At 36.4% G+C, this 12,755-nt stretch overlaps 1 protein-coding gene across 1 annotated transcript in view; it reads left to right on the top strand.

Moving 5' to 3' along the window:
* The window catches only part of COL1A2 (collagen type I alpha 2 chain), a 52,823-nt gene extending 40,419 nt beyond the window's left edge, over positions 1–12,404 (top strand). The window contains exons 41-52 of the mRNA XM_081346262.1: positions 1,840–1,947; positions 2,909–3,016; positions 4,110–4,163; positions 4,262–4,369; positions 5,323–5,376; positions 6,416–6,523; positions 7,284–7,337; positions 7,476–7,583; positions 8,360–8,606; positions 9,701–9,891; positions 10,766–11,008; positions 11,419–12,404. Coding sequence (XP_081202388.1) covers positions 1,840–1,947; positions 2,909–3,016; positions 4,110–4,163; positions 4,262–4,369; positions 5,323–5,376; positions 6,416–6,523; positions 7,284–7,337; positions 7,476–7,583; positions 8,360–8,606; positions 9,701–9,891; positions 10,766–11,008; positions 11,419–11,565 — 1,530 coding nt within the window. The 3' untranslated portion in view covers positions 11,566–12,404. The remainder of the gene's footprint in view (positions 1–1,839; positions 1,948–2,908; positions 3,017–4,109; positions 4,164–4,261; positions 4,370–5,322; positions 5,377–6,415; positions 6,524–7,283; positions 7,338–7,475; positions 7,584–8,359; positions 8,607–9,700; positions 9,892–10,765; positions 11,009–11,418) is intronic.
* Positions 12,405–12,755: the final 351 nt, after the last annotated feature.

The raw sequence follows: 12,755 nt of genomic DNA, 5'->3' as shown, positions 1-12,755 counted from the left end.
ACTTCAGAGTCTTCTGACTTGGTATCCCATGTAATCAATTTGACCACTAAGAGGCGCCATTCTGACCAATTTCATCCTATTGGGATTTATCAGATGTGGGGAACTAGAAGTTATTCTGTAGGATTCAGACACTGTACTGGGAATTGTATTCACAGACTGTCCTAGTTTAGATGGCTATATCTATTTTTTATCTATTTTATTTTTATATTTTTTGAAATCCTGCTTTTATTATTTTAAAAAATAACTTAAAGAAGCAAGCATACCAAATTCTCCTTTCTCCTTCTATTTTCTCCACCACAACAACCATGTGAGGTTAGTTGGGCTTGGATTGAGTGACTACTCAAAGTTACCCAGTCAGTTTTCATGCCTAAGACAGGACTCCCCCACCCCCATCTCTTTCTTATACAGTACAGCGATATCTATTTATTTGTAAGCCACCTTTATTATTTTTACAAATAACTCAAGGCAGCAAACTTACCCAATACACTTCCTCCTCCTATTTTTTCCCCACAACAACAATCCTATGAGGTGGCCTAGACCAGGGATAGGCAACCTTGGCTCTTTTATGACTCGTGGACTTCAACTCCCAGAATTCCTGAGCCAGCTGGCTCAGGAATTCTGAGAGTTGAAGTCCACGAGTCATAAAAGAGCCAAGGTTGCCTATCCCTGGCCTAGACTGAGAGAGAGTGATTGGCCCAAAGTCATTCAGCTGGCTTTACTAGCCAGAACATTAGCCTTAGGAACTATTCAGATTATCACTCAGTTGCTGCAAGAAGGTCTGTGTAAAAGCTTTCAGACATACAATCTAGCTTTTATGTTAAGCTCTCAGAACCAAGAAAGTAGATGTTATGTTATTAGAAAAATAATGCAAAGGGTTCTGTGGCTCCAATTTCTGCTGTTTTACCTGCAAAAATATTTCACTTTGTATGTAATGTTTTTCATTTGTTTGTTTCATGTTTCTAGACCACCATCTCCCTCAAAGGAGGGAGCCAGTAAGCCATGATATTTTGTAATACCATCATTTATTTGAATATGTTCTTACAATGGAGCATGGATTAGAAAGCTAGCTGACCATTATCATTAGGAGTGCTGCTAGAGTTTTCCATGTTTCTGCAGACAACCTGTTTCCAGAGTTCAAAATTACAACCTTCATTTTAATAATGGTAGCAATTCCTTTTCTACACACTGTAAATAAGGCCAATAATCTCAAGAGTGAGAATATAAGCATGCCATAAGAATTTTTCCTTAGTTCATAATGGTAGCCAACTGCATCAGGCACAGATGGGCTGCAGTCCCCAGCAAGCAGTGCTTCTTGCAATGCCACAGTCTTTCACTGGAATTACAGGGGGGGGGGAAATGATTCAGAGAATGCAGACCATATTGTTTCATAATATTTCTCCCAGTGAGGGTGCATAGCCAAGGAGCTTGCAAGATACATTTAAAAGGAAAAAAGGATTTTTAAGGAAATTCTGTCTCAATGCATAATTTTCCTTCTAATATAAGATAGTCATGACCTAGCTTGACCCACTATCCATAATACAAAATAAGGGCAGGTGATCATAATTTATCCTGCTGAAGGTGGTCAGTCAGCCAAATTGTTTTATTTTTCATAAAACTAGTCACAGTATTGACTTGTAAAAGAACTATTTTGAATGTCTGTATTAATAAATTAATCCTTCCTATTTCTTCATGAACATACTTTCATAACTTCACATAGAAAATGGTTTTTAAGGCAATACAGAATGTTTCCTTGTTTGAAGATGGCTGGATGCTAAAATGGACTAATGTGCTAATCTGTTATACGTTCTAAAAAAATGTTATGTTCCCCTTTTTCTTCAGGGTGCTCCTGGCTCCTCAGGTCCTCAAGGTCTCCTTGGAGCACCTGGTATCCTTGGTCTTCCTGGCTCTAGAGGAGAACGTGGTCTTCCAGGCTTGTCTGGAGCACTTGTGAGTACCACCTTTCCCAAATTTGCCAATAGAAGACGTATTTGATTGGATTAAATAGCAATTGCAAAAAATTAACTGCTTGTCCTATTGACAGCTGATGTTTAACCCTAGCCATCGTACTGAAGCATAGATTGGTTTATAGGCCTCACTAGTGGCAAAGACGGACCTAGGCAAGAGAAGGAGTTGTTATAGATTTGTGCAAATTAGCATATACAAGTGATTGGGAAAAGCAGCAAGGTATTTGGGTGTAAATAAAAGCAATGTATTTGAATGGATACAGCATATCATTAATTTAATGATATAAATGAAGCAGTTAAATAGTTGATTGGATGAGGGCTATAACTGTGAGGTAATGGAGCAGAATTATAAAGACAGTGGTGAGGTTGAAAGAACAAATATTGCTTCATAAATATAGCTTTTTTCTCAACAGTTACCATTTTGGAGGATTTCAAATTGTCCCTGGTTCCCAGAGTCTATATTTGCCTTCTGGTATCTGCTCCCCAAGTAGAATTAGTTCACCTTGTTATGTTTCCTGTCTACTGGGAGGACTGATATGTATTATGGGCACATGTCTTGTGATATTAGATTTCAGTGCAAGGATAAGATTCTAGGAGTAGCTTCTTGTTGATTTTGAAGGGGGAAAACGGTTTGGGAAATGCTCAGGAAATTAAAAAGTTCTGTTTTGCCTGAAGGCCCTTATGCTTTGATGATGATGCAAGTTGTTGGTTGTGCTACTCTAGTGAGGATCAATAAAGAACAGCACTTGTAGTTTTTGTACTTTGTGTTACTTTTGTACTATTGTAATATATTGAATACAGTGAAATATCTCACAAGGATTAACTAAATGTTTAATACCAATCAATTCAATAACTAACAAATATAAAATGTTCACAACATTTTGAAAGTTCATGTATAATAACTAAAAAAATAAAATATATTCCCATTATTGCTGTTTTCTTAGGGTGAACATGGACCTGTTGGCAATTCTGGTCCCTCAGGTGCCCGTGGCCCATCTGGTCCCATCGGTTCTCCTGGTATAAATGGTGCTCCTGGTGAAGCTGGACGTGATGTAAGAAATTTGTTTTGGTCAATAAGTGGGACTTTGACATAATTTAATTCTTTTTTAATATTTGTATTCATATGTATTTTATTGTTGTTAGCCGCCCTGAGTCCTTTGGGAAATAGGGCGGCATATAAGTCTCATTATAAATAAATAAATAAATAAATAAATAAATAAATAAATAAATAAATAAATAAATAAATAAATAAATAAATAAATAAACAAACAAACAAACAAACTGTCAGGAAAAATATTAAAGCAAAATATATAAATATGGAGCAGTATTTGATGTAGCAGCCAGTTACTATATGATACAGCTCTTTCTCCCACAGTTTTTAAAAGATTTATTTTCAGTTCAGTTATATAAATTGGGATAAACAAATGAGGTTGAAGTTCTAAAGCATTTTAGATTGTGTTTTTAAAAAATACTAACAGACATAGGATTGCTTTAACAAAACAATGTATTTTAAATCATTGCAGCAAAAAAAAGCTAAATGCATATTTTTCAACTCATTAAGATTTTAAAGTTATAACTAGCTTAACTATGATCTTTCTTAAAACTTCTGCAATCCTTAAAAGAAATGACTATTAAGAAGACACGTGAAGGATTACAGCACATACCTTCTTTATATAAAGTTTTTCTAAACTGCTACCCTCCATACTGGTTGGAACCAATTCCATAATCCCTTAGTATAATGGCTGAGGATTATGCAACTTCCAGGATAGACCAAAATAAGTGTAGAGGACATCTGGTTGGTTGACTAATATGTAGCTACCCACACAAAATTACCATTAGGTTAAGTGCTGTTAAGTATAGATCCTTTGTTTGCTTTAGATTTCTTTTTCTAAAATACCATACTGCTCAAACATAGATACTAAAAAACAAGTTACAGGATTCAGAAGATTCTTGTACTATTTCAATATGGCCAACATTCAAGTGAGGAATTTGGAACAAAAAGGGAAAACTGTTTTACTGGAAGTAGAAAATATCAGTCCATTTAAGATTTCAGTTTATGCTATAGATCAAACATAGTAAGGACTATAGTTGGTAACATAATTTTTAAAATACTATCTGTCACTAAGAAAACATTTTTCTTCCTAGGGAAATCCAGGTAACGATGGTCTTCCTGGCCGTGATGGTGCTCCTGGTTACAAGGTAATTGTGGCTGTCTTCTGTAAGCAAAATGTGCTTCTTGCAAGCCAACTTTAGCTTGTACATCTAAATCAAACCACTTTTTTGTTTGTGCATGTTAGGGTGAACGTGGTGCTCCTGGCAACACTGGTCCTGCTGGTGCTCTTGGTGCTCCTGGTCCTCATGGCCCTGTTGGCCCCGTTGGCAAATCCGGAAATCGTGGTGAACGTGTATGTAACTTAAACCACTGTGAAAACATTAAAATGCTTATAATTGTGTCCAGTGCTTTTTTTGTAAAAGAAAAAGGTGCCGGAACTCACACATGTCATACAACCCGCCTTGCCTACCCTACAAGGTTCCATCCAAAAAAGGTGCTGGAACTCCGTTCTGAGTGTTCTATGAGGAAAAAAAGCCCTGATTGTGTCAGATATAGCCTATCAAGGCTGTGCTAAACTCTTAAAGAAGCTGGCACACCTTTTAAAATTTTGTCAAGCCAGAAGGTCTAGCAAACTCAAGGAACAAGAACCAATTGGATTCTCCAAAAGATATTTCATTAGTAGTAAGATAATGTAACAAAATCTCAAACACCTGTTGAAGCAATTCCCCTGCTCAGCTTATACCTAGAGTAAATAAGGAATAGTTCTAAAGCAGGGGTCTCCAGTCTGGCAATTTTAGGAATTGTGGACTTCAACTCCAAAATTCCCCAGCCAGCTGGACTGGCTGAGGAATTCTGGGAGTTGAAGTCCAAAGTCTTAAAGCTGCCAAGGTTGAAGACCTTTACCCTAAAGTTTATTTGCACTTTAGATTATAGTTCCCCTGAACATAGTGGTCCCTTTTGCTTGCTTAGCTACAAACCCTGACAGAACTTTCTCCAGATGAATTTGTTACTAGGAGTAATACTTTTTTGAATCTTGAAGCCCCATCAATTCATAGGGAAATCAATTTATAGTTCCACCAATTTATAGGGAAAGAAATAAATTGCTAAAGATGTGATGACAGCACTTTGATTTCATCCAGCTTTGAACCTATAGTCATATTTTCTCATACATCCAGTGAAAGATATCTATATCATCTGTTCTCTTACTTAACTGAAATATACAAAATCATTATATTCACTTTTAAGATAATTATATATTATTTGCTAAGGCCAATAAGTAACATCTCCACTGTGTTATCATTTCAGGGTCCTGCTGGAGTTACTGGCCCGAGCGGTCCTGCTGGTTCAAGAGGTCCTCCTGTGAGTATAGCTTTAATTATTGGATAGTTGCTGGCTTTAAATAAAACCTGAATGTATGTCAAGTGTTTTTAAGAAGACACTCTTTTTTGCACTAGGAATGTAGGCATAGGTTTTCGAAATAATTTAGAGGGATGCCTAACTCATCAAGAAATGACTGAGTGAATAGGAAATGAGGATATTCAGGCAAGGATAATCCAAGGCATTTCACTGTCCAGGTCGAAAGACAACATGAGGATCTCATTTCTATACAAGAAGTCATATGGGCTGGTATTATATAGGTATTTTTGCAATATGATAGTGTCCTCAGGTAGCTTAGAGATTATGCATCATGTCTTCTCCAAAAAAAGAGATGTGGTTGCCTCAGCTGGATTAAGGTGTAGAGAAAATCCAGGAGAGGGAAGGATAGTGGTCACTCCCTATAGGTAAAAGAGTTAGGATTATAAAGGCATAAGAATGTCCTTGGAGACTTAACATAATATTCCTTTATCATACTGGCCTCATGAAACTTTGGAAGATGCTAAGATAAATAGAGAAGCAAAGATCAAGTTTAATTTTTTTTAATGCAAGTTCAAATACAGATAACCAGGGCTGCAACTCAAGACTAGTACAGGACCTATGAAAAATAAAGGTATGGGAACATAATTCCTGAGCCAAGAATTTGATTTCTTTCTGTTAGTGTAGATTGGCTTTTCCCAAGCTCCTGTCTTCAGAGTAGATTTGGTCCCAATTTCCATCCTTCATTTGATAATGGGAAATGTAGTCCGGTACATGCAGATCATGGCAAATTGAGGAAGAGTAATGGAATTATTAATAGCAGTTTGGAACAAGTTATAAATCAAATAAGAAAAGAGGGAAATAAAAACTAGTGCAAACTGATGTCTGTGGAAATTTGCAAATTGAAAGAATCTACCTGCATTTTAGTTTTTGGTTAATGGGATTATTCTTGGATAAAGGTGATGTCTCTGAAACTTCTTCCAAGCTTTCTGGAGTAGAAAATGTCCATTTGTAATTTTTCTCTATTTATCACTTGATTTATTAGGGCTCACAAGGTATACGTGGTGAGAAAGGTGTTGCTGGTGACAAGGGTCCCAGAGGTTTACCAGGTTTCAAAGGACATAATGGACTTCAGGGACTGCCTGGTATTGCTGTAAGTACAGTTATCTGAACTATGGTCTAAACAGAAACAAATCCACTCTTTAGAACAGATGTAGGTGCTCTGCTGATGGAAAAAGCAGGCATTCTCATTCTCATTTTCCCATCCTGGATCCTTCAGGCAAATGGTCACCATTTTAATGTCTACTGAAATGCTTAGTGGTTTTGTTATTTCTTCTTTTTCTGCTTTGTTTGAGCGCTTGAGTTCACTTCCTAAGCCAATACAAACTTTCCTATTCAAGCTTGTATTTCAGTATGGTTCTGAAACACTGGTTTGTGTTCACATATTTATAATAACATACAAGAATATTGCATATCAGGATATACAGGAATGTCAAGGTGACTCATGACTCGGTATAGTGACTGAAAGTTATGCTCTTGAGCTCCAGATTATTTGATCCATATAGACCAACAAGTTCATCCAAGATTCTTTGATTGCCTAGGATTTTAGTGATGCATAGAGTCATAAGTGCAATCAATTCAATCAAGCCCACTGAGAAGTAAACAGCCCTATTAGAAATCCTGCTTCTGCCATCATTTCATGATAAGGAAGGGAGAAGCTGTTTATGTTCAGTGGTTTTCATAGCTGAGTGCCAAATTCTCCCAATCAAAACAGTTCTTGGTCAAAATGATTCCTCCATTGCAATTTCCCCCCCAATTTTGGAACCCATCAGTTATGCAAGAAATAAAATTCTGCAAGAAGATAGCGGGAAATTATAATTTCAATAATTTAGCTTCTTGTCTCATATTAACAGGGTCATCATGGAGAACAAGGTTCTCCTGGTGTTACTGGGCCCGCCGGACCAAGGGTAAGTTCATATGAAAGTTCTTTGTGCGGGATATTGAAATGTCTCATTAGATCACCGGGTATATTATTCCGTATTTTTATTATTTAATTGCATCAGAAGCATACTGAGTGCTGTGTTTATTCTTTGATCCTGTTTTAGGGTCCTTCCGGTCCTTCTGGCCCGGCTGGAAAAGATGGTCGCAACGGTCTTCCTGGACCTGTTGGTCCTGCTGGTGTGCGAGGATCTCATGGTAGCCAAGGACCCTCTGTAAGTTTAACTCTGAAGGATTGTTAGGGTCACAAAAACTATTTTTTTTAAAAAAAAATGAACAGCAAAACACCCTGCATGGTTATTCAAAAGAAAACCCCACTTCACTCAATAAACCTGACTCTCAGATAAACGTATATAAATTTACAATCTCCTGTCACTGTGACTAGGTTCCTTTGGCTGTGCTGGATTCTTTAATATATAGGTGACTAGGTTCTTAGTATACTTCAGCTCCCAGAAGTTTAAGAGAGAATTTTAAGAACTGTGGCCTCATTGTATCTGGAAGATACCAAGAAGGGGAAGATTGCTTTATGCCATAGGCATAAAGTTTGATTTCTAAATATGCTTAATATTGAAATATGTGAACAAATGTTAATATCACTATTAAATAGCTGCCATTCCAGGTATTTAAATCAGCATTTTAAATGAAGTCACATAATGCAGCATTCACTGAAGACATTCTTCCTGTTTCTACAAGTTGCCAAATAAAGAATTTGCTCTCTGATTAATAAACATTTCATTAAGAATATATATGTTTGTTATGCATTCAGAGTGCTGTTCTCCAGTTTAGTTAACATGAACATATATGAACACAGGCATGAACAGATGTATTGTTATAATTATAACTTATTCAATTTATATAGCTTTCTATCCAAAGCTTATAGCCCTAGTAATAGTTAAGCCATTCAGATAATCTTGGGATAGGACCTTCTGCATGACCATGGTCAACTGAGTTTAAACAAGCTTATTTTATTTCTTCCAAATGTATATTTTAGGGTCCACCTGGATCACCTGGTCTTCCTGGCCCACCTGGTCCCAATGGTGGTGGCTATGAAGTAGGCTACGATATGGAATACTATCGTGCAGATCAGCCATCTCTTAGACCCAAGGATTATGAAGTTGATGCCACTCTGAAAACCCTGAACAACCAGATTGAGACTCTCCTGACCCCAGAAGGCTCCAAGAAGAATCCAGCTCGTACTTGCCGTGACTTAAAACTCAGCCACCCTGAATGGAACAATGGTATGTTAGCACCAAATACTCAACACAAAAGTAACTGGTTGCATTCTTAATTTTTACAGTCATCACACAAATAGTATAACTTGCATACTCACAAAAGACATCTTGATAGTCTTAGTTATCAAACCATTTAAATCATGATGTAATGACACATATGTTATTCAGACATTATCATAGCTTAGCATAGTATGGAATCAATAATGCAACTGGACATTGATTCAGAGCAATAAACTTTTATGTACAATATTTTCAGTGGAAATCTGTTTGTACCATTTAACATAGTGTAGCTCATCCCTGATATGAATAACACATATGCATGACAATTTTCCATTTCATAAAAGAAGGAAGCAACCATAAACTCTTTCACTTAAATGTGCATAAAAAGCAGACATTTGAACAACTGAGTTTTTCCATCTGTATATTGATTGGTGGAGCAGTGGGCTAATGCCTCCTTAAGTAACACCAGCTGCCTGCAATTAGTGCAGGTTCGAGTCCCACCAGGCTCAAGGTTGACTCAGCCTTCCATCCTTCCGAGGTAGGTAAAATGAGGACCCAGATTGTTGGGGGCAATTAAGCTGACTTTGTAATAATGCCGCTGTGGTGTGTGTGAAAGCCCTAATAAGCAGGCATATACATAGAATGAAGGCTACTGCTAAGCTTGTAAGCCGCCCTGAGTCTTCGGAGAAGGGCGGGATATAAATGGAATTAAAATAAAATAAATAAAAATATTCAAATGTCTCTCCTGAAAGTGGTGCTTTCTAATATCAACTTGTGTTTGGCTTCCAGGGATTTTATTGGTAATCACATTTATTTAGTTCACTCACAATAAGGGTGTTTTTAAATGCATTGTTTTCATATTTGCTATTTTTAAAGTAATGATTTTTTTACTAAAATTTATAAAGCAGTTCTTTCTCCGTAGTCTAGATTACATAGTTAGCCTGGATCTCCATAGTATCAGGTGGCACCCTATAAACCTTTTGGATTATTATATCTGAAAAAAAGATCAACATACTTTATCTGTATCCATGCTATTCCAACAGTTGAAATGTATATGGATCTCTGATACGTACCTAAATCTTTTTCTTTTTTTATAACAGGTTTCTACTGGATTGATCCTAATCAAGGCTGCACAATGGATGCTATTCGTGCATATTGCGATTTCTCCACTGGTGAGAGTTGTATCCTTGCTAATCCTGGAAACTTCCCAGCCAAGAACTGGTACAGTGGCAAGAAACCTGATGAGAAGAAACTTGTTTGGTTTGGAGAAACCATTAATGGTGGTACCCAGGTAAGTTCATTCTGTATATCTTTTGATATACATGGAAACATATATATACATATATGGGAGGAAATATTATTTTAACCTATATATTCTTTATATTAGGTTATGCTACATATAATACATTTATGTAACTCATCTACTGTTGCTTGCTGTCCCTGCAGCTCCATTTTTTCTCCTTAAAAAACCTTCAGTTTACAAATAGCATGTTTCTGTAGATATTGCTTTCTTGTGAAGGTTGCTGCCATACTGAGCAACAAAACTTTCATAACCAAACACACAAACACACACATACATACAACACACAAAATAAATCAATAAAAGAAATTATTATGATTACCTTAAGCAGACTCATGCCTTCCCTGTGCAAACGTGTTGTTGGGGAATTTTGAGTCATAATCTACAGGTGCAAAGCTCCAGATTAGGGAAAACTCATCTGTGCCTCAAATCTTGTTTAAAACTGTCTAAACAAGTTAGTTACCACAACTGTATGTCCTGATTAGATCCGTTAAACTCAGTTACATGTTTTTTGATGAGGTATATTGCTTTTACATCAATAAAAAATAGCTGCAGGAAAGATCACTAAGTTCTGGAAGGAGATAGTTTCTCTTCATGTGCCATTCATATTATTCATAAATGTATCTCTTTGGAATGATTAGTCAGGTTATAACAAATAACCTATTTCTGGATAGGATAAAAGTTGGGTTAATTGGAATTCAGTTCAGTACTTCCTAGACTATCCATCAGTTGTGATTATTTTTGGTTCTATAATGAAAATTATTTCTTCCACCCTTCTCTCGATTATTTTTACTTTCACATGATCATGCCTGCCATTTAAGGACAGAGTATGTGATAGTTTATTTCCCTCATTTCATTTTTTCAGTTTGAATATAATGAGGAAGGTGTGTCTACCAAGGACATGGCTACCCAACTTGCTTTCCTGAGGCTGCTGGCTAACCATGCTTCCCAGAACATTACTTACCACTGCAAGAACAGCATTGCTTACATGGATGAGGAAACAGGCAACCTTAAAAAGGCTGTGGTGCTGCAGGGATCCAACGATGTTGAATTCCGAGCTGAAGGCAACAGCCGTTTTACTTTCACTGTTATTGAAGATGGCTGCTCTGTAAGTTCTACATTACTTCCTGCTTGTAAATATCTTTAATTTTTTGAAGGGGCTTGGTAGAAAAGTAGGCCTTAAATTCAGTTTTTAATTACTGAAGACCACTTTGGCTCTGCCCCTGCCTTTGAGAACACAAGCTCCAGGACATTCAAGAATGGCTGGTGTGGTCCTCAAACCACTGGCAATGGAAAGGTCATGAGAGGAATGACAAAAGCCCAGAAATGGGACTATGAGGGGAACACTGAGAAGGGACATGATTGGGCTAGAGGTTGAGATCTCTAGAAGAGTGGGTGTATGGAGCCACAATTCAGTGCCAGGGATTATATCTTAGAAGACTTTAACGATTTCTGATAACAACAGATCAGTGGATGCCTTAATAATGTTTTTAATGATTCACTATCATTATCTTGCAGAGAAAGACCAATGAATGGGGCAAAACAGTGATTGAATACAGAACAAACAAGCCTTCCCGTTTGCCCTTCCTTGACATTGCACCTTTGGACATTGGTGGCGCTGACCAAGAATTCCGTTTGGACGTTGGCCCAGCCTGTTTCAAATGAATGAACTAAAACTAACTTAAAAACAAAACAAAAATTTTTCTCTCTTTGCCATTTCTTTTTTTATACTGAAAGCTGACTCCTTCCATTCTTCTGTTCATCTACTTGCTTAAACTTTTGGCGAAAAAGAAGGAAAAGGATTTTTTTGGGAACATTGTGCAATGCAATTTAATACAGCCCCAAAAGGAATCAGAAGTTTTTCAAGATTTTGTCACCTTGTTGTGGAAAATGTCAGCCTTTGTGTAAAAAAAACCCAAAAATATTAAAAAAACCAAATAAAAAAATTCCTGAAAGTTTGCACCATTTGTGGCCTTTGAATATCTTCCACAGAGGAAGTTTAAAACCACAACTTCCGAAGGTTTGAACTACCTCATACATTTTTAAGCCAAGTGTGATCCACATCCTTATACATATGTTCTGAGGTGCTTTTGGACCCATTCATAGTAGAAAGGTGCTTATTCAATATTACAGAGTATATTACAATACTTGAAGTTTAATGGTGCTAGAGTCATTTGGGAAAAACAAAACAAAACAACCAATCCCTGCCTTTCTGTATTAAGTTGTATTGTTTATTTGCAATCTGTCTGAGAATAAATTAAGAACGCCCGATCTTACCACCAGATTAAGCATGTGGATCATTTCTTCCCATACCCCATCTTCATCTTTTTCTTCAACATCAGGTGTCCATGCTTTTAAATCTCATTTTCTTCCTCTGCAATGGGCCAAAAACGAATCATCATTTCTCAACAACAAAAATTGTACCTATTTTGTATATGTGAGATGTTTAAATAAATTGTGAAAAAATTGAAATAAAGCATGTCCAGTGTTCCAAAAGAAATCAATGATGAGTAAAGTTCCTTACTTTAATATATCTATTGATATTTTGCACTTAATATTTACTTTCTAACTCTTCTTGTTGCCTATTAAAACTTTAAAAGGTAGTAAGATTTGCCTTTGCTCCTAGTGCATATGACTGTATTTCCCATTATATTTTGGGTTTTCTTATAAGCAGAAACTACAGGAAAATAAATCTTTCCTGTTTTAATCTCTCCAAACATTGATGAATGAAACAAATTATTTTTTTACTTTAACAAAGGATTTGATCATTTTTATCAAAGATACATGACATTGGAATGCATTTTAGAACACACATGCTATAAAACTGATTGATTGATTTATTAAACTAATTTATA

Source organism: Vipera berus, assembly GCF_964194415.1.
Source record: "Vipera berus genome assembly, chromosome: Z".
Classification (NCBI taxonomy): Eukaryota; Metazoa; Chordata; class Lepidosauria; order Squamata; family Viperidae; genus Vipera; species Vipera berus.
This window is presented reverse-complemented; position numbering and strand designations above follow the sequence as displayed.